Source organism: Heloderma suspectum, chromosome 1, assembly GCF_057233095.1.
Source record: "Heloderma suspectum isolate Gila_16-S chromosome 1, 16-S_ref, whole genome shotgun sequence".
NCBI classification, from domain to species: Eukaryota; Metazoa; Chordata; class Lepidosauria; order Squamata; family Helodermatidae; genus Heloderma; species Heloderma suspectum.
In genome coordinates, this window is record NC_139458.1 from 349,198,133 (window position 1) to 349,219,582 (window position 21,450).

The window sequence follows — 21,450 nt, forward strand, 5'->3', positions numbered from 1 at the left end:
GCTGAGTCTTACAATCATTCCCTCTATGTATACAACAATTTGTGGTGACGAAGGTGGGATACTGAGAGCTATACAGGCAGCAAGGACTGTGAATCCAGTGAATGCAGCTAACTGGTAAGCAGTCTGCTAGGACCACTTAAGAACTTGAACAACTCCGGGGGGGGGGGGGTTAAAAAGAGAGAATTAAAATAATAAATGGCTGCTTTTGGACATATCGAAGCGTTTGATGTTAGTCAGCCTGCTTCCTGGGATTCTTATGCAGAATAGCTTTCATTCTCTCTCAAAGCAAATAAGATAGCTAATGCTGAACAAAAGCGAGCTGTGCTCTTAATTGTTTGTGAGCCACAGACATTTGCCATAATAAGATCCCTCACTGCTCCTGCCTCACCCCAAACTAAGAGATCTGATAAACTTTTAGGATTATTGAAGATACATTTATCACCAAATCCTTCAGTTATTGTGCAGGGATTTAAATTTCACCAATAAATGCAGCCACCTGGAGAGGGCAGTGTCACTTATATTGCAGAACTGTGTCATTTTTCTCAACACTGCAACTTTGGGGATTTCTTAGAGGATATGTTGAGCATTTATGATGAAGCCTTGTCCGTGGAGTTTATGATGAAGCACTTCAATGACACCTCCTGTCCAAGCGAAACCTGACATTTGCAATGGCTCAAGAAAAGGCATTAGCTAGTGTGACTGCATCACTATATGTCACAGAACTCAAGAGAGATGCAAATGATGTAAATGCCATCCGAAGCAAGTAGGCTGAGAATTCTATGCAACAAGGTCCACAGAACATAAGAAATGCACCCTCCATAAAATCTGCAGATAGGCCCTAGCTTACCTATTCCTGCTCACGCTGTGGAGGACCACATCAGCACCCTCTGTGCAGATTCAAGGATGCTGAGTGCAGGTGTTGCAAAAAGAAGGGTCACCTTGAGCAACTCTGCCATTCAAAATCTGTCAGCACAAGGCCAGGAAACTATAGCAAAGAGTCACTCCACCTTGTGTCTCATGGGGTTGATTATCCACAGGGTGATGAAACTCAACATCTGTATCACATTCAGAAGGTCTATGGCAAGGAACCTCATGATTCTGTGTTTTATGCAACAGTATTAATCAATGGCTGGAAGTGCAAAATGGAAGTGGATTCGGAGTCTGAGGTATCCATAATTAACAGAGACACCTTTAAGCACATATTTTCTGGGACCCTTATTCCAAAGTGGTGAAGTCCATGATGCATTCTGCGTAATTACAATGCAAAGAAGGTCGATATTGTTGGAAGCTGCATTGTAGATGTACAGCCTGGCTCTTTCCAAGGGTAATTTCTGAAGAATTGGGAGAATACAAAGGGAAGCCAGTATCACTCCATCTGGATCCATCCATTGCACCAATTTGCATGAAAGCCAGGAATGTGCCTTTTGCACTGCAGGAAAAAATGGAACCCCTTCATGGATCACTGCCTTGTTGTGGTGAAGGGGCTTGCGTAACTCAGTGACGCCATAAGCTATGCTGTGCAGAGCCACCCAAGACGGACAGGTCATGGCAGAGAGTTCTGACAAAATGTGATCCACTGGAGAAGGAAATGGCAACCCACTCCAGTATTCTTGCCAAGAAAACCCCATGGAACGTATTACAAGGCTAAATGGGAGGAAAGCTATGGCAAACCTATACAGCATAGTAAGAAGCAGAGACATCACCTTGCCGACAAAGGTCCGTCTAATCAAAGCTATGATTTTCCCAGTAGTAATGTATGGCTGTGAGAGCTGGACTATAAGGAAGGATGAGCACCCAAGAATTGATGCTTTCGAACTGTGGTGCTGGAGAAGACTCTTACGAGTCCCCTGGACTGCAAGGAGGTCAAATCAGTCCATCCTAAAGGAAATCAACCCTGACTGCTCATTGGAAGAACAGATACTGAAGCTGAAGCTCAAATATTCTGGGCACTTAATGCGAAGAGAAAACTCCCTGGAAAAGACCCTGATACTGGGAAAGACTGAAGGTAAAAGGAGAAGGGGACGGCAGAGGATGAGATGGCTAGATAGCATCACCGATGCAATGAATATGAACTTGAGCACTCTCCGGGAGAGAGCGGAGGACAGGAAGGCCTGGTGTGCTACGGTCCATGGGGTCATGAAGAGTTGGACACAACTTAACGACTGAACAACAACAAAAAAATGGAAGAAGGGCTTGAGCACCTCATCAAGCAAAATGTGCTAGATCCAGTTACACAGACCCAGTGGGCTACGCCCATTGTGCCAGTATTAAAGTCTAATGGGAAGGTGAGACTGTATGAGGATTACAAGTGCACTGTGAATAAAGCACTTAAGCGGCATCCATACCCAGTGCCTGCTGTCAATCAACTCCTTGCTGTTCTTGGTGGAGGGAAGGTCTTTGCAAACCTTGATCTGGCCCAAGCATATCAACAGTTGGTTGCTGATGATGCTACAGCAGATGCCCAAACAATAATCACTCATTCAGAGCATTCAGAGTAAAGTGACTGCAATTCAGAATTTCTGTGGCCTCTGGACTGTTCTAACAATTCATGGAAACCCTACTCTCTGGAATTCCAGGTGTTGTACTATATTTTGATGATGTCTTGCTCATGAGATCAACAGAGGAAGAACTTGCTGAACAACTTCAAGAAGTCCTACATCGTTTTGACATATCTGGCATTCATGTAAAAAAGGAGAAATGTGAAACTGGAGCCTCCAGCGTAACATTTTTGGGGTATCATACTGATGCTTCTGGCATTCACCCCACTGACGAAAAAATGCATGCAATTCATGATACACCTGCTCCAAAAACAAAGTAGGAACTTCAAGCTTTCTTGGGACTTCTCAATTTCTACCATGTGTTTCTTCCACAAAAGGCTACCATTGCTGAACCACTGCATCACTTGCTGGGAAAAGAAAGTCCATGGAAATGGACCAGCCAGCAGGAGAATGGTTTCCAGAATGTCAAACATTTGTTGAGTTCAAATTCTGTGCTTGTACATTATGATGACCCACGCCCGCTAATCCTTACTACTGATGCTTCTTCTTACAGGATTGGTGCTGTGCTAAGCCACAAATTTCCAGATGGTACAGAGACCAATAGCTTATTATTCAAGGACTATGTCATCTTCTGAAAAGAAGTTTGCACAAATTGACAGAGAAGCCTTGGCAGTTATTGCAGGAGTCAAAAAGTTCCACAACTATCTCTATAGCCATGGTTTTGAAATATGCATGGACCACAAGCCTCTTTTAGGAATCTTCTCTCCTGGTAAGCCTACTCCCTGCGTACTATCACCTTGCATGCAGCACTGGAGCATTCTGCTCAATGCTTATGATTATACACTTGTCTACAAACCAGGAAAGGCAATAGCTAATGCCAATGGATTGAGTTGGGTACTACTTCAAATTCCCCGTTTTGTTGTACCTCCTCCATTGGAAGTCTTGATGCTCGAAGCCCTTCCTGACCCACCTCCTCAAGCTGATCAAATTGCTAGGCTCTGCTCAAGATTCTGTACTGGCTTGTGTTTTAAACTGGGTATGGAGGGGATGGCTGGATGAGGAACTGCCAGAGCAATGCAAGCCATTCAAACACCATCAGCATGAGATATCTGCCCATAAAGAATGTCTGCTATGAGGAAACTGTGATGTTATTCCGGATAAGGGTTATCAAACTATCTTGACCACACTGCATGCAGCTCATCCAGGGATCATTTGTATGAAAGCATTGGCCAGAAGCTATGTCTGGTGGCCCAATATTGACTCAGATATTGGAAAAAAATGTAAATGAGTGGTGTACTTGTCAAGCCACTAGGCACAATCCACCAAGAGGTATCTTTCCATGCGAAATAACCAAGAAGCCTTTTCAAGAAAAAATCTTCTTGGTTGTGGTAGATTCTACTAAAAGTGGGTTGAAATATTCTTAGTACCATCACAAACAGCTGCTGCAACAATCACAGTACTATGCCACTTATTTGCAAACCATGAGTTGCCTGATACTATGGTCTCAGACAATGGGATGGCTTTTACATCTGCTGAATTTAAATCATTTGGACAACAACCTTATTAGGACTGTTATCATTGCACCTTGTCATCCCTGAGCAAATATCTAATCTGAACAGATGGTGCAGACAACAAAAGATGCCCTGAAGTGCATTACAGGAGGAGACTGGCCCACATGCCTTGCCAGGTTTTTTGTTACTCAGCATATTACTCCTTGGTCAACAGCAGGAGTCAGTCCTGCAGAGTTACTTATCTAAAAACTTGTCTAAAAACTTGCCTTGACCATCTCCACCAAGATTTAGCTGAAGATCTACAAAGCAAATGGGAGCAAGTTCTGGATACTGCCTTCTCAGCTTCTACTCCCTGTTCATTTGCCCCACAAGATCAGGTGTTTGCTAGGAACTATGGTGCTGGACAGAGGTGGGTTTCGTCCTCTATCACTGAGGTCATTGGACCTGTGTCATACAAGGTCCAGTGTGCAGATGGGTCAGTGTGGCATCACCATGTTGACCAGTCGAGAAGGCTGGTCAATAGAGTGGGTTGGCATCAGCAGAAGTAGCTGCTGAAGATCTATCTGGAACTGATGTGTTTCTCTCACCGCCAGTTGAAGCACCAGAACCACTAAGCAATGGAAGCAATACTCGTTCTTATCTAGGGCAGTTACTGAAAGAAAGTCATCTGAGCAATCTACACCTACTAGTCGAGTGCAGAGATTGTTCCGTGAAAGGGTACCTCCTTGTTGGTTGAAAGATTATGATGGCAAAGGGGGGAGGAATGTTACGTATTCTAGGGAGGGCTATTGTGGTTTATTGTTTTGAACCTTAGCAGCTCCTGTATAGTTGGGAGTAGCAGCTGTGGGTGGAGCTTCTGCTAAGTTTTGTAGTTCTGTGTGTGATGAATAAGACCATTGGTCAGTTATCCATAAAGGGGATTTCTTTGTGCATGTGTACTGTCTGTAAAACAATACATCAGGTGGATCTTATGCACCACCTAGTGGTCAAAGGCAAAATTGCTGCTCCAATTAAGTCTTTTAACTGTCTTCCCCACCTTCGACGCTCAGTTTCTGATGACAAGCTCAGCAAGTACTAGGATCAGTGAGAACAGCAAAACACAAACAAGAAAAACAGGACATCCCGCACTCTCTGCAGACAGGGCTTGGAAAGGAAAAAAAAGAACAAAAAAAGAAAATTAATACCCACCAGCAGAAACAGCTATAACAGAATCTGAATCTGGGTTGTGGCCCTGATATACTGTTTTACATGCACAAAGAAATCCCTTTTATGGGTAAGTGACCAATGGTCTTTTCTCTTGTGCATGCAAGCAGTACATCAGGTGGGACATGCCAAAGGTTGACCCATGTAGGCCAGGATTCAACAAATAGCTGCTTAATGACTGGGAAGGACATGCTGCAAGACACACCTTCTAAAGGCCACCTCAGCAGAGGCATATAAGTCAATCTTGTAATGTTTAACAAAAGTGCTAGGATTTGCCCATGTAGCTGCCCTACAAATCAATGCAGCAGAGCATTGAGGAAAAAAGCTGCCGATTCTGCGGCTGCTGTTGTAGAAAGGGCAAATATTTTGGTGGGTGGAGACAACTTCAGGCAGGAATAGGCTAGGAAAATGCACACCTTTAGTCACCTACTCAGAGTGGCATTAGAAACCTTCCATCCCAAGGAAGCAGGATGGAATGAAACGAACAGGGAATCTGACTGCTGAAAAGTTTTGGTTCTGCTGATATAGGCCTTCAGGGCCCTCCTGACAACAAGGGAATGCAATTTCTTTTCTGAGGGGTGCACAGGGGGAAGGACAAAAATGGGAAGAATTGTTCACAATGAAAAGGAGACAGAAGTTTTGGATGGAAAAAGGGGTTAGGACAGAGCACCACTCTATCTCTACACACAGGTGTTCACAGAGAGGGCATTAAGTTTGGAGATCCTTCTGGCTGATGTTACAGCCACCAAGAATAAAACCTTGAAAGAGAGCAATCAGAGAGATACTGATTTCCGGGGCTTGAAGGGTGGCATCTGAAGTGCTGAAAGTAGTTTATGGAGATTCCAGGTAAGGAAATGATGTTGAACTGGAAGTGACTTTGAAAAAGCTCTGCACAGGCAGGAACTGTTTAAGAAAAGGATGAGAGCCCATGGACCTATCTGGATTTTTTTTTGACAAAAGCGTAGATAGCATGAAAGCCTGATGCTTAAGCATATTAGGCTTGCGATCCAGAGCCAAACCATCTTGTGGAAATGCTAGAAGGTCTGAGATTCTGGATTTTTGGGTCCCAAATAGTTTTCCTAGTACACTAGGTGGAGAATATCTTCCACGTACTCTGGGAAATTCTGCGGGTAGATGATCTCCTAGAGGCCAATATAATCTCTATTACCGCAGGGCAGAGGTCTACTTTAGTGAAATGTTTCTGTTCAATTTCCAGACATGTAACTGAAGCCACACAGGGTTTGGGTGAAGGATATGGCCTTGAGATAACAGGTCATCCCACAGAGAGCAGGGCCAAGGAGGAGCCGCTGCCAGATCGATCAGGTCAGGGAACTAGGGTCTCCACGCCACTAGAATGAGTCTTGCCTTTTCTTCCTTCATCTCCACAGAATCCTGGAGAGAAGAGGGAGTGGCGGAACAGAGTACAGAAGACCAACTGGCCATGAGGAAGACAGGGCATCTGTCATTTCTGCTGCTGGAGATGCATAATGGCAGAAGAACATGCTGACCTGGTGACTGGTTTGTGATGCAAACAGGAATACCTGGACTCTCCTGAAACAGGAGACTATCTCTTCAAAGACTTTTGGGTGCAGCATCCATTCTCCTTGGTTTAGCCATTTTCTGCTTAGCCAGTCAGCCTGAATATTCTGTCTCCAGCTTAGGTATTCTGCAGAGAGGGATTCTAGATGATGTTTTGAACAAAGAAAGAGGGAGTCCGCCTCTGCCTAGCGGTCTGGAGACTTGATTCCTCCCTGATGGTCGATGTGTGCCTTTGGCTGTGACACTGTCCACCTGAATGAAGACCAGAAAGGAAATACTTGCATGAAGTGTTGAACCACTCGCCTGGCCGCCTGGAGTTCTAGTAGGTTAATAGGAAGCCGCAGCTCCCCTGAGGACCAGGTTCCTTGAACCATCCTCCCCTTGCACAGAGCTCCCCAACCAGAAAGGCTGGTGTCTGATGTAGTCACTGTTTTGGGGGATCCTGGAGGGGGACCCCTCTCTCCAGAACAGGATAAAGGCATCACCAGCAGAAGGAGGCTCAAACAGTCTGGACAGATGACTGTTCAAGTGACATCTTGAAGTTACGTCATTTTGGAAAGGATGCAGGGCCCATTGTAAGGGACGAGAATGAAATCTTGCCCAAGGAGTTACCTGGAATGTTGACACCATGAGGCCCCAAACCTTCATTAGAAGCATGAGGTCAACTGACGTCTTGAAGACTGCAGCTTGAATTTTGGAGAACCTCTCTGGAGGGACAGCCATGATCCCTACTTCCATATCTATTAAGGCCCCCAGGTGGAGTATTCCATGAGAGGGGAGCAGATGACTCTTTGACTGTTAACCAGAAAACTGAAGTCCTTGAGACATGCCAGGGTAACTTGCAGGCCATCCATTGCCTGATGCTGAGAGGCTGAATGGATGAGAGAAGTAAGGGTATACTGAGATCCCGTGCATGTGAAGATGTGCCACCAAGGTGACCATGATCTTTGTAAATACCCTGAGACCTGAAGCTAGGCCAAAAGGCATGGCTCTGCATGGAAAATGGGACCCTTCAAAGGCAAAAAGGAGGTAGCACCGGGTTGAGGAAGATAGGAACGTGGAGATAGGTTTCTCTGAGGTCCACTGAAGTCATGAAGTCTCCTAGGCAAAGAGCTTCTTTGATGGACAGAAGAGGCTCCATCTGGAACCAGCAGTAACAGATAAGTGGTTGAGAAACTTGAGATTCAAGACAGCTCTGATGGGTCCATCTTCCTTTGAGACTGTAAAGAAGTGACAACAGAGCCCTAATCCCTTCTCTTCTAGAGGCAACAGTTCCACTGCTGCGATATCTAGTAGAAGTTGGATAGCTAATTTCACCATCTCCCTCTTGGCTGAATTTGCTGGGGCTGGTGATGGGAAAAAATAGTGGGGAGGTCAAGACACAGACCCAAGCAAAGAATCTCCAGGACCCAACCATCTGAGGTGATGACCACCCACTTGTCAGTGTACCCAGCAAGACGACCACCCACCAACAAAAGGTTGGTGTCAAAATTGGTGCCTGTATCCCTTTGACATGGTGGATGAGCCATATGCAGTGGAGAAGTTCTGTTGGCCTTTATTTCCTCCTCAGGAACGAGCCCAGGCAGGATGGGTAGACCAAACATTTCTCCCTTGCCCAGAGGTTTTGGAGAAATGAAATGGCTGGCTGGTTTGGTAAGGATGAAAAGATCTCCTAAAGAAATGCCTTTCTTCCTTCTTTCGTGCCATGGGCATAACCTTCTTCTTATCTTGACTCGACTAGGATGTCCTTTACAGCTTCTCCCCCAGTGAGATTGCCCCCAGTGAAAGGCTCTGATGCTAGGTTGGACTTCGAAGTAGGAGCAGCTTCCCAATGGCAAAGCCAAAGGAGTCTCCTGGCAAACACATCAGCTGCTCGGGATTTAGCAGAGAACTGAGCCGCATCCAAAGAGGCACCAGCAATAAAAGCTACCGCTCTCGAGAGTTTGAGAAGGGTCTTATATAATCTGGCTGGATCATCAAGTGCCCCGTCCAACACATCTTCCAACCACAAGAGGGAAGGTCTGGCAAAAAACGATGCTGAAGCTGCCACTCAAAGAGACAGGGATGCTGCTTCATGGTCCTTCAAACCAGTATCCGGCTTGCACTCAACTGATTCCTTGAGCTGCACATGAGTATCTTTCTCGTGAAGAGCATGATTCACCAGAGCCACTACAAGTACATCAATAAGTGGGACTTTAATTTAATCCATAATAAGCTGCTCTAAAACATAATGTTTGTTAGCAATATTGATGGATTTCTTGTGCTGCAAAGGAGAATTCAACTCACCTTTAATCACTTTTGGGATAAGAGCAGGCAGCTTCGCCACTTTGGTTTTGGGCTAAGGACCAGGACAGCTGCCACCCTAGTAGTAGAGGGTTGAGGAGCTTCCTCTGAAGGAATCAAACCGAAGGCTGCCATAGATTCAAACAGCAGAGGAAGACAATGTGAGTCCTGGAATAGGTGATAGGGATCAGGCCCCTCGAGGTCACACTCACCGGTCCAGGACAATTAAGTCCACACCATTCTCATCTGAGTTAGGAGAATCCAGATTTGGGTTGGACATTCTCTTTTTAACTTCCTCCTAGGCACATCATGAGGATCTGTATATGAACCCTGTCGCAAGTTGGAGCAGAAGGAGCCTGTGGAGGCTGCTGTGCCATTATGAGAGATCCAGAGGGCTGCGCAGCATTTCTAGATGTAGCAGACATAGAAAGGGTTAAAGGCTGAGAATGAACCAAGGCGTCCTTAGTCAGGTCAGCGAATAACACCCCTTTCAAGAGCTGTAGCAGAGTAGGTGGAATCCCCCCCCCCCCGATTGCAGCCTAATTGTAGGGTATTGACAGGGTTTTGGCAGGAAAAAGCAGTGGGCCTGGAGGATGATGCCCCTGCTCCCACAGGGCAGTCTGTGAAGCCCTGGAACTCCTTCAGGGAAGACTGCATCGAAAACAGACTGCCCAAAGTCCCAGCCAAGTCTGCCTCTCTGTCATCAGAGGGATCTTCATCTGTCCCAGGGCTCCTTCTGGCCAACAGCCTTGGAGAAGTAGCAAAAGCTGGACTCCTGCATAAGGCCAGGCTCCCCCCTCGTTGTCCTCCTCTTCTTCCTCCTCCCAAACTCCCAACATCCATACCAGCCAGGGTTGTTGTGGGCACTCAATCTTGCTCTGAGCCCTGCTGAGGAAAACTCCCAAAGACGGAGAAAAGGGAGCTCCGAATGCGATGGAAAGGCTTTTTCAGAAGCTGTACACAGACAAGCCGCTTCAGCACGAATGGGAGGAGGGTCAGTAATGGCCGCCATTATTGCCTTTTGTCGCTCACAGAGGCCACACAGAGGCAGCTTGTGAAGAACCCGAGGAGACTGCCATGCAAGGTTTATGAGGAGATTTGCAGGCAGAAAGGGACTTTCCTGTAGCTTTCCCCGTAGCAAACTGCAGAGCCGAAGGTACAAGGGGGAAAAGGCTGGCCAAACTGGAAGCTGGGGGCAGTTGGAGATGACGACGAAGGTAGCTGACAAGAACAGAGAAGCTGCGGTGTGTGTGTGTTTTTTTAACTGTTTTCCCTGAAAGGAAAAAAGATTAGAAAGGGAGGAAAAGAGGACAGACAATAACACATGGACATGCAAAGTTATGGAGAAAATGAAAAAAACAAGCCTGAGTCAGAAGAATGCAGAAAGGCGAATCCATGACCACTTCAGTGAGACAAAATCGCAAAACTGAGCTTCAACAGCGGGAAAGACAGTTAAAAGGCTTAATTGGAGCAGCGATTTTGCCTTTGACCACTAGGTGGCGCATAAGACCCACCTGATGTACTGTTTATATTAGGGATGGCGGAGAATTTCTCCCCGAAACTTCGGGGGGCCGAGCGCCAACGTGTTCGGCCCCCCGAACAAGTTTCGGGGAGAAATCCTCCGCACCCCCCCACCCCCTGCACCCCCCCCCTGGGACGGGACTTACCTTTTGCGAATGTCCCTCCCGGTGGCTGGTCCGGCCGGCGGTTCGGTGGGTTTTCGAGCGAGGCGGGAGCGGCAGCTGGTCTTTCGACCGGCTGCCGCCGCCGCCATTGTAATGAAAAGAAAAGAAAAAAAAACTTCCCCTCATAGGCTACGTGACGATTCACGTAGCCTACCACGGCTAGATCTGCAAAGTCAGCCGTGATAGGCTACGTGAATCGTCACGTAGCCTATCACGGGTGACTTTAAAAAAAAGAAAAGAAAAGCGCGTACGCGAATGGCGGCCCCCATAGGGAGCTGCCATTCCCGTTCCTTATTTGGTGGCTGTAGTCTACGTAAATGTTTACGTAGACTACGGCGAAAATAAGGGCAACGCTATTAAGGGCACGTAGCCTATCAGGGGAAGTTTTTGTTTTTTGTTTTTTTACTTTCGCGTTCGCGGCCGGGCGAGGCGAGGCGCCTCCTCCCCGGCCTGAATTTCGGCCGGGCGAGGCGGGAAGCCTCCCCCCCGGCCTGAATTTTGGCCGGGCGAGGCGGGAAGCCTCCCCCCCCGGCCTGAACTTCGCGGGGGGAGCAGCGAAGCACTCCCCCCCACCGCGAACGGCCTTCGACGACAGGTAAGTGACTTTCGTCCACCCCTAGTTTATATACATGCACAAGAGAAAAATGACAGTTGTGTCTGAGGCCTGCTGAATCTTACAGTCATTCCCTCTACCTATATAACAAAGAGAAAAGCCCCCACTAATGTTTTCTCTCCGTTTTTTAACCCCCACATGGGAGGGGAAATTTGGGGAAGCAAGGTTTAATCTTCCCCTCCTGATGTGTGGTGGTTGTGATCCAAATTGATGCTGCGCACACTTACTTTACAGTAAAAGAAAAGTAAAGAGGGCTCAGCTACATGCGATGTAATAATGTAACATGAAGTTAGATTCCGCCCATCCTTTCCATCCAAACTGCACTTTACCTTAATAGGCAGCATGCAACTCCATTCAGAAGCAAATGGTTTTTTTTCCCCTATGGAAATCACAGGTGCAGCCACTCAGATCTAGACCATAGCAGCGGGTAAATGGTAAAAGTCCCCCTATCCTTCACACTAGGGTCCCAATCCAGATTGGGTCCCTCATACTTACTTCGGAGTAAGAAAAAACGCACTGATGTAGCTAAATGCTATGTATTAAAGGTAATGTGTAGTTTGAACCTCTGTTACCAGCACATTCAGGGTTTTTGTTGTTGTTGTTGCTGGTGTGGCCCACTGTTGTTGTTGTTAGACAGCAACAGGAAGAATCAAAATTCTACAGGGTGTTTCAAAAAGATGGACCCAATTTGAAATCGCTATATCTCTGCAACCATGAACCGCCCATGAATGAAACTCTTACCACTTCAAAGGGTGGGGCATAGAGTTTCAAATGATTACTGCTAGATGCCTCTCTCAGCGCACAAACAGCCCCTAGCCTCAGTCATTAGCAAGATGGCGACCCCACAACACAAGGCGTTTTGCATTCTGCAGTTCAGCAAGACTGAATCCGCAATTGTGGTGTAGCATGCGTTTCAACGGAGTTTTGGCATTGATCCGCCAATGCCAAAGAGCATTTGTTGTTGGTACCGACAATTTGAGGAAACAGGCTGTTTATGTACGGGGAAGAGCACAGGGCGACCACGCAGAGGAAAATGAAGGTGAACATGTTTTGTGCTGTTTCACAAAAAGGGGTTTATGGCCCTTTCTTTTTCGAGGGAAACAGAGTTAAGGGGCAAACGTATCTCGAAATGCTGAACTGGCTCTTTCCACAACTTAATGAAGATTCTGATGACTTCATTTTTCAGCAAGCAAGCACTTCATTTTTCAGCAAGCAAGCATTGGCACCTGCAGGTTCGACGTTTTCTAAATGCCACACTGCCTCAACGTTGGATAGGCCGCATGGGACCCCAAGACTTGGTGCTACACTCTTGGCCCCCAAGATCTCCAGACATTACACCCTGCGACTTTTTCTTGTGGGGATACGTCAAAGAACGTGTTTTTGTGCCACCATTAGCGACTAATCTGGATGACCTCAAAAACAGAATCACAGCAGCGGTGACTTCAGTGGAAGAAGACACTCTGAGAGGCGTTTGGGATGAATTCAAACATCGTCTCGATATTGTCCATACAGCAGGTGGAGGGCTCATTGAGCATTTATAAAATGGTTAGTAAAACTTGATAACTCGTTAAAAGGTTTGTAAGTTTTGGTGTAATTGTAACATGTTGCCATCATGAAATATACTGCTTTGAAATTGGGTCCATCATTTTGAAACACCCTGTAGTTTGCAGTCTCCTCTAAATGTTTGTTGACAGTAAAGAGGTACATGCACACAATTTATGTTCCTAAGCTCAGTCTAACATTGCAGTCCTAACCTTATCTACTCTTAAATAAGTCACATTGATCTGAAAGATGTACTTGGTATTGGAGCTTAGGATCACAGCCTAAATATATTCCTCAGGAAGAGATATATTAAACTTTATATCCTCTCCAGATGGTAAATTAAGCCACAGAGGGCTCACAATTGTCCTTTCCCCTTCCTCCACACTGCCCCCAACTAAACAAGCACACATCACAATATACTGGGCATTACTCGGTATGGGAGACAGAGTGTGTCACTTATCTGTCCCTCTCCTTTTGCAAGCCAGGGGGGAAAATGTGGGTAGGGTGGGAGTTGAAGTCCAAAAACATCTGGAGAGCCATACATTCCCCATCCCTGGGCTATATGGAAATACACACTGGCCTCTTGTTCTAAGTAATAGATGGTACACTGTAATTGAGCAATGCTAAATATACACTACTGACAAATGAATAAAAACATATCCAAATCAGAGTTATACTTACTGTATGTTTCCGGAGAAGTTCTTCAGGATTACCTCTTTCTTTTAGACAGCAATGAGCAATCTGTAGAACATTTTCTAATTCTGTTCTAGATTCTTCAAATTTCTTCATCAAACGACTATTTGCCTCAACATTTTTCTTCCAATCACCTGTCCTCTTGACCATATTCTTAATTTATATGTCAAAACAGAACAAAATGTTTTACCTAACATTTCATTATCATGTTATAGTACTCCAAAAGGAATGCAACAAAATAATGGATATTGCCTTGTTCCCTTTCTAGCATTTCTTTCAGGTGAAGTTTTGAAACAATATGGCTCTTGTGAAGCTGGATTAGATTTGGACTGCTTTAATTTCAACATGACCTTCCATTGCTGTAGGGGAATGGAATCAAGGGGCCAGCACAGTTTGGGGAATCAAGGGGCCAGCACAGAGGGTAAGCCAGGATTTCTTCTCTGTCTAAATTTATGCTGAAAAAGTATTCAGAAAAGTATTCGCAGAAAAGCTACACACACCAAAAGGTGATGCACCCCATCCTTCCCTCCCCCACTGCTTCTCCACTCCAAATTTTCAACTCCTGAAGCAGTTTGGGTTTTAAAAATTACATATCACATGTTGCTAAGCCCTCCTGCTGCTTCTTTCTGTCCTCCATCATCCAGCCTTCTAAAGTGGAGTTTGCTTTAAAGAAAACAAGTGTTGCAGGTTTTTCACCTGGATTTGAGCATAATGTGCATTCAGCCCCCAGACCATAACTTTTAATTTGTTTCTATTTGCGTTGCCCTTCCTTCCTTCCTTCCTTCCTTCCTTCCTTCCTCTTTCTTTCTTTCTCTCTCTCTCTCCCTCTCTTTCTTTCTTATCCTGCCTTTCCTCTGAGGAGCCCAAGGTGGCGTACATGATCACTTCCTCTCCATTTAATATTCACAACAACCCTGCGAGGTAAGTTAGGCTGAGAGTCAGTGAATGGCCCAAAAACACCCAGTGAGCTTCCTGGCAGAGTGGGGACTAGAACCCAGATCTCCTGAGTTCAGTCAAACACTTTAGCCACTACACCACACTGGTTCTTTAATATGGTTTAAGGGCTGTTTTCAATCAAGTATGTAACAAATCCATGAATATTTTCTTTCAAATCTGAAACTGCTTTATATCACCTATCTGAGTCAATTTGGGTTTCTTTCCAGCCATTTGAGTGGAAGGCACAGCTCTTTTATGTTGTAAATGTTCCAAAATTTACTGAAATCCCACAACCACTCCCCAAACATTACCTGAAAAGCTGCTTGAATTTCTATGACTTTCTTCTGAAGTACTGAAACACTGAAGTGGTGTAAAACCTTACTTGAGGCCACAAACTTTGTAATGTTCTTGCTATTTCTCTCAATTAGTGATACAGCTTTCTTGCAATTTTCTTGATAAGCTACTAGATCCTACAGGAAAATAAAATAAAAATTAAAGTAAAATTAAGGACATTTTTAACAGTAAGGAAAACAAAGTAGTCAGAATGACATCATTGCAGGGTTCATATAATCTGATTGCAAGGTGACATCTCCAACTTTATTTTCTCTATAATAAGTAGTGGATTCTTCTTTAGAGTACAGATGTCACGGTAATGTAATTTCATGGGAATTTAATTTTAAAAAATAAGGCTGCGATCATGTATGCAATTATGTGTACTGAAGTTCTATCGCTTTTAATGGCTTTTGAACATTTGTAATGACACAGGACTACATCTTAGATATTGGATTCTTCTAATGTAAGGCTGTAATTTTAAAATTATTGCTTAGAGTTTTCAGTAAAATCCACTAAATGCTATATGCCTATTTTCCTGTTCTGTGTTCATGTGACGTCATTGGTTACCGTGAGTGTGAATTCAGTCTCCAGGAGTGAGAGCATCTTTATTCAAATTTAATTAACATCTTCAATATTATTTATTATTATTTATTACATTTCTATACTGCCCAATAGCTGAAGATCTATTATTTGGATATTAACAGATGACCACCTTTCAACAGATAAAAGGTTGGCAAGTACATCTCTGAGCAAGTGACTTAAGGCTGCAGTTCTAAAAAATACTTTTCCCTAGAAAATAAAGGGGACTTACTTTCGAGTGAACATACTTAGGATCTAGATTTAAGTTACTGACATGTAGGAAGTTACTCATCTCCTATCCTTATATATTGTAAGGTGACACCTTAAGCGTGCAATCCTATGCATGTTTATACAGAACAAAGTTGTAGAGTTGAAGTACTTTTTTCTGTACAAACGTATTAACATACATTGCGCCGTAGGTGTTTAAGAAAGCACCTTTATTGTGAGTTTAGTAAAGGTCAGCCGCCTCGAATTATCTGGCAGATGGTCCTGAATCTTCAAGGCTGGAAAATCCAGTTAGGGGAAAATAAAGCCATTTGGTTTAATTATGATGGCTCCCGAGGAGGATAATCTCCTGAAGCAGGAGCTGTCTTAAGAGAGGCTGCCTCACCAAGCCACGTTCATACCACATTCCTTTGGTTGTGTACAAGGCTTTATTCAAGCATGCTTTTTTGTTAATTATGCAAGATGAGACTGTTGGGGTCCTAGGAATATGCCTGTCATATAAAAGTGAGTGATGGGCTGCATGTGACCAGAGAGCTCCATATTGCTTTAGTAAGATTAAATTCACAACACCACACGCAGTGAGATCTCCATGTTTACTCAGAAGTGTATAAGACTCTCCCTAGTGCATACGGTTGCTGCCCAAGTGTCTGTTTTCCTTTGCTTGAGAAGATGACTTCTACTCTCACCAAGCACAGGAGTGCACACACCCCAGTACATTATTTCCAGTAGCATAAAGCCTATGGCTGTTTTTCTGTACCATGTCATTAGAAATCATGTATGTGGACAGGAACTTCTGAGTAGTGTGTGGGGGTATCAGTTGCAATTTCATGCACAGGAAATCCTGTGATATTTTAGTATGGTGAATGCAAAAATGAATGTATGAAGTGCCCTATACTGAGTCCATCTAGTTCAGTATTGTTGACTCTGTCTGGGCGCAGCTCTCCAGGACCTCAGGTTGAGGACTTTCCTAGCCCTGCAACCTGAGATGCCAAGGAATGAACATAGAAATTTTCCATGCTACACATGTGCTCTACCACAGAGCTATTCCCCCTTCTTCAGCCATATGTTGAATCAATAAGAAATTTTCATTGACTAATAGGGTTCTAATATGCCAGACTTACGGAGAAAACTCCAACTGGGTTGGAACTTGGATGTGCCCAATCTCGTCTGATCTTGTAAGCTAAGCAGGGCCAAGCCTGGTTAGTACTTGGATGGGAGACCGCCTGGGAATCAGGCTTCCTGCATTGAGCAGGGGGTTGGATTCGATGGCCTTGCAGACCCCTTCCAACCCTACTATTTTATGATTCTATTCCAAGGAAAGGGAACCTGGTGTTGCCTGGAGTGGAGTCTCTAGACACTGAAACTGATTCCCTGATCAAAGATCCATAATTTTAACGTTTTCAGAAAAGTATCACTCCCTTCTAGTAAACTAATCAAGCAACTTCATTTTGAATGTTCATGTAAGAAATACCTGATGTTGCTGTTTAAAAATATCAGCAGGCTGGACTTCGGGATCTAGGACAGAAATAATTTCATTGACCTTATCAAGAGATTCATAAAAATGTGTAATTTGCTTCTCTAATTCTTCAAGGTGAGGAAGTAGCTGTTGAGATTCATAGAGCACAACTGGGCAGGACTCATTAACCTGAAAGTAGTAGTAATATACACATGTATTTTAATTCTTAAATCAAAACAGCATAACAAAATTACATGACACAACACAACAGAACTACCTAGCATTATTGTACTCATTTTTATATATTCACTTCATTGTACATTTTTAAAGATTTAAATGGGCCTTATCATGCATGCTTATTCAGGCAAAAAATACCACCAACCCAAAAGGTTTAAAATAGTAACATGTTCCATACAGTATTATTCACTTAAATATATAGTCATAGAAATATCATTGTCTATTGTCTTATATTCAGCAGCAGCTTCCTCCTCCTCACTTTTTCTCCTACACTTTTCACTGTCTCAGCCTTCCAGCCTCATCTTTCATGTCATTTCTGTCCAATTCTTTTCTTGATGCTATCCTTCCTCTTTTTCTTACTCCAGCCCTCTTTCTCCTACTCTGCATTTTACCCAATATTTCATGCTTTTTGTTCTCTTCTGTTTAATTGGCTTGATCCTCTGCCCATTTTTTGTGGGTTTTCCGTGATCAGGAAAGGCAAGATTTTCAGAAAAAATACACAAGGATCAAAACTGGTGAACTTCACTATAGTGCTTAATTCTGCAGAAGTTGTAGAATGGCTGTAAGCTTGATAAGCTGCTCCATTCATAGATTTAAAGCTTCTGCCTACCTAGCAGATGCTTTGAAGCTTATTAAAAAGGCTGCAAAGCTAGTGTGACAAATGGCTTGACACAATAATGTTGGTGAATGCTCTCCAGAAATAATTGAAACCCAAACTGGGACAAATGTAGATTTAGCTTCTACTACTCGGTCCCACCATAAGTTCACCCCATTGCTGGCTTTTTCCTGTTCACCAGGACATATAGTAGCAACATGGAGGGCTCATGATGAGCACCACATCACAGCCTCCATTAGACCCTAAATGCTGCAACAAACCTCCAGAGCCAATGGGAATCACAGGACATGTAATTCCCATAGTTTCTGACTTCTCTGGATGCTGCTGCCCATGCCTACAGCAGTGTCTAGGGATGCTAGGGATCCACAGGGAGTACATTTGGAAAAGGCAAGAGGGGCACAGGGATGGCTCTGTTAGTCTGAACCAAGTCAGAGCACAATCTGATGGTTTCTGGGGGTAATAAAATAAGTACATACACTAGACAAATCCACATCAGTGCCAGCCTTATTTTATTGTACTTATTTATTATTATTAATACATTTATATCCAACCCTCTTGCCTATTGCAAGGAACCCAAGGCAGCTTACGTGGTCCTCCTCCTCTCCACTTTATCCTCACAACAACCCCATGAGGTAGGTTAGGCTGAGAGTCAATGACTGGCCAAAGTCATTCAGTGAATGTTATGGCTGAGTGGGAACTAGAACCCAGATCTCCTGAGTCCCAATCCAACACTCTAACAACACACCAAACTGGCTCTCATTAGGATTTGGAATAACTTTAAGAATTACTTGAATAGTCATGTGTGTGTATTAGGGAGGGGGGGAACACACTACCTTGCTTAGCCGTCCTTTGATTCCTGACATTGTTGCAAGCATTTCAATGACTTCTTCTTGTGGAATTTCTTTCGTAACAAGTTGTCCTGTCCTTGTAACCATCTTGTACTGAGATTCCATCACAGGCACTTTTTGTTTAATATCCTGCAACATGTTTTCCAACAATAACTATGTATGTACTACACACACATGTTCTTTTCATATGGGAGCGTCTTTTCCTGCTAGTTACAACCGTTAATAAAGGTAGCATCCTCCTCTTCATTTGTATTAATTAACATGATTTCATAATTAAATCCAAATAAGTAACTTCAAGGTCTGTCTAAGATATTCTTATGGAACATTTTTGTGAAGATGACATCGTAGAAAATATATTAGATATAGAATGCTATTCTCATTCCAAATTTGGTTCCTGAGTTGACAGAGGATAACCGAAAACCCTGTTTACCTAATTCACATTGGAAAGCACTGGTTACCATGCAAGCCAGAGAGAAGTACAAGAAGGGACGTAAGATTTGCAAGAAAAGAAAATATCTTAAAACTACAGCAGGTAAACTGGCACAGTATTTAAAGGGGGTTATGAGCATTCAAGAGCATCCTCCCAGTACCACTGGGAATGGGAATGGCACAGCAGGCAGAACAGTACAGGACATTAGGATGTAATCATTTTGTAAACTAATTATCACCCAACTACCATCACACATTTATTAAAAAAAAATTCTTCTGGAAAGGAAAGAAATTCTTCTGGAAACTTGCCTCCAGTTCTTGGAGAAACATCTTTATGTTTAGAAAGGACACTTCTAAAGGTACACATATTTTCCTCTTTGCTTCATCAGTGAAAGCAGACAAGGCAGCAACACCATCCAAATATTCCTTCCTCATTCTGTCTAGTTCATCAGCCCGAGCATACTATGAAAGTAGAGAAAATGGAGGGTTAAGAAAACACAGAGTGCTTCAGGAACAGAAATTTACATTTACATTTTAGTGCTCTCTTTAAAGATATATGACTGTATTTCTGCAGTCATATATCTTTAAAGTATCGTAAGTTATATAAACATCTTTAAATTGATTAAGATAAGTTAATCATATATATGCTTTGTTGTGTGCCAATGGTTAATAATTGTGGGAGAAATATCACCAAGGACATACTTGTTTAACTTGCATAAATAACTCTCTCCATCGTCCATTCAGTAACAGCAGCTGCTGTTTTAAATCTCTGGAAATGATCTCATCACACGTTTCAATTAGAAAATTACCAGCGTCATTCATAGCAGTATGCTGCTGTATCCACTGTGGTAAATGCCGGAAGAAATCCTAGAAAGAACACAACTAGCATTGCTGAACAGGTTGTAAACATAACAAGTCACACCACATTATGCTTAAGCAGGCAATCCTCAGTCTGTTCTCTGTATCCTGTGAAAAGTTTGCTACAAATTTCTCAGGCGGAAAAGTTATTATGACTATCAAAATGAAGAATTAAGGCACGGATCTCCAACCTTTTCATTTTCATTTAGTTAAGGTTCTTCTTAAAATATTCATGAACACATTTCTAATTAAAACTAACTTCTTTGTTTTTAAAACAGAGGACAAATAACTAGAAGGAACAGGCAACTTTTACTATAAAATATAAATAATCAGCAGTAGATAAATATCCAAAGCCTTTAAAAAGTATTTACACTCTCAAATATCACCCAGGGAGAATAGTTTGGCCTCATCAATAGTTTGGTTTTTGGCCTGGTCACGGCATGGGAACAGCCTTGGTTGCTCTGGATGACTTACGCTGGGGAATGGACAGAAGGCATGCAACCCTGTTGGTTCTCTTGGACTTCTCTGCAGCCTTTGATACATCAACCATGACATCATTCTTGGTCACCTGGGAGGCTTGGTATTAAACTGGTGCTGGTCTTTCCCTGATGAGCATTCCCAATTGGTGGTGCTATGTCACTTTTGCTCTATCCCATGGCCTTTAGCCTGTGGGTTCTATTCTGCCCCCTATGCTCTTTAACATTCACACAAAGTTATTGGGAGAAGTCATTTGGAGCTTTCAGCTAGAATGTCATCAGTATCCTGATGACATGTAGCTCTAAGGCCAAACAAGCTAAAACTTAATCCTGACAAGACAGAAGTATTCTGGTAAGAAAGCCAGCAAATCTGGATAGAGGTGTTCAGCCATATCTATATGTGGTTGCAGTCCCTCTGAAAGACTAGGTTTACAGTTTGTGTGTTCTCCTGGGCTATCTTCTTAGGCACAACGCACAAGGGAGTGTGGTGGTCAGGAGTGTTTTTTGTCAGCTGAGGCTGGTGCGCCAGCTGCAACTGTATCTGGATGCAGCAGATCTCACTTCAGTTATGCATGCTGTGGTTCCATTCAGGCAATACTACTGTAATATACTCAACAGGGGCTGCCTTTGAAGATAGTTTGGAAGCTTCAGCTAGTGCAGAATATGGCGGTGGGGGCCAGGCATTTGGATCACATTACACATACTGTGCCTCTGCTTCAGTGGCTACCTATTTGCTTCCAAGATCAATTCGAAGTGCTGGTATTGTCCTTCAAAGTCCTAATGGTTTGGGACCAAGTTACTTCAAGAACTGCCTGCACCCATACCAACCTGCCCAAATCTTAAGATCTGGGGCAGGGCCCCTGCTCATTTGCCTGCCAGCAGTAGCAATT

At 43.7% G+C, this 21,450-nt stretch overlaps 1 protein-coding gene across 1 annotated transcript in view; it reads right to left on the reverse strand.

Moving 5' to 3' along the window:
* SYNE1 (spectrin repeat containing nuclear envelope protein 1) overlaps window positions 1–21,450 on the reverse strand; it is a 459,183-nt gene that overhangs the window by 314,704 nt on the left and 123,029 nt on the right. Inside the window, exons 18-23 of the mRNA XM_084827854.1 lie at window positions 19,929–20,093; window positions 19,536–19,688; window positions 18,783–18,926; window positions 17,112–17,285; window positions 14,815–14,973; window positions 13,556–13,720 (exon numbers count right to left, since the gene is read on the reverse strand). Of these exons, the coding sequence (XP_084683980.1) occupies window positions 13,556–13,720; window positions 14,815–14,973; window positions 17,112–17,285; window positions 18,783–18,926; window positions 19,536–19,688; window positions 19,929–20,093 (960 nt within the window). The remainder of the gene's footprint in view (window positions 1–13,555; window positions 13,721–14,814; window positions 14,974–17,111; window positions 17,286–18,782; window positions 18,927–19,535; window positions 19,689–19,928; window positions 20,094–21,450) is intronic.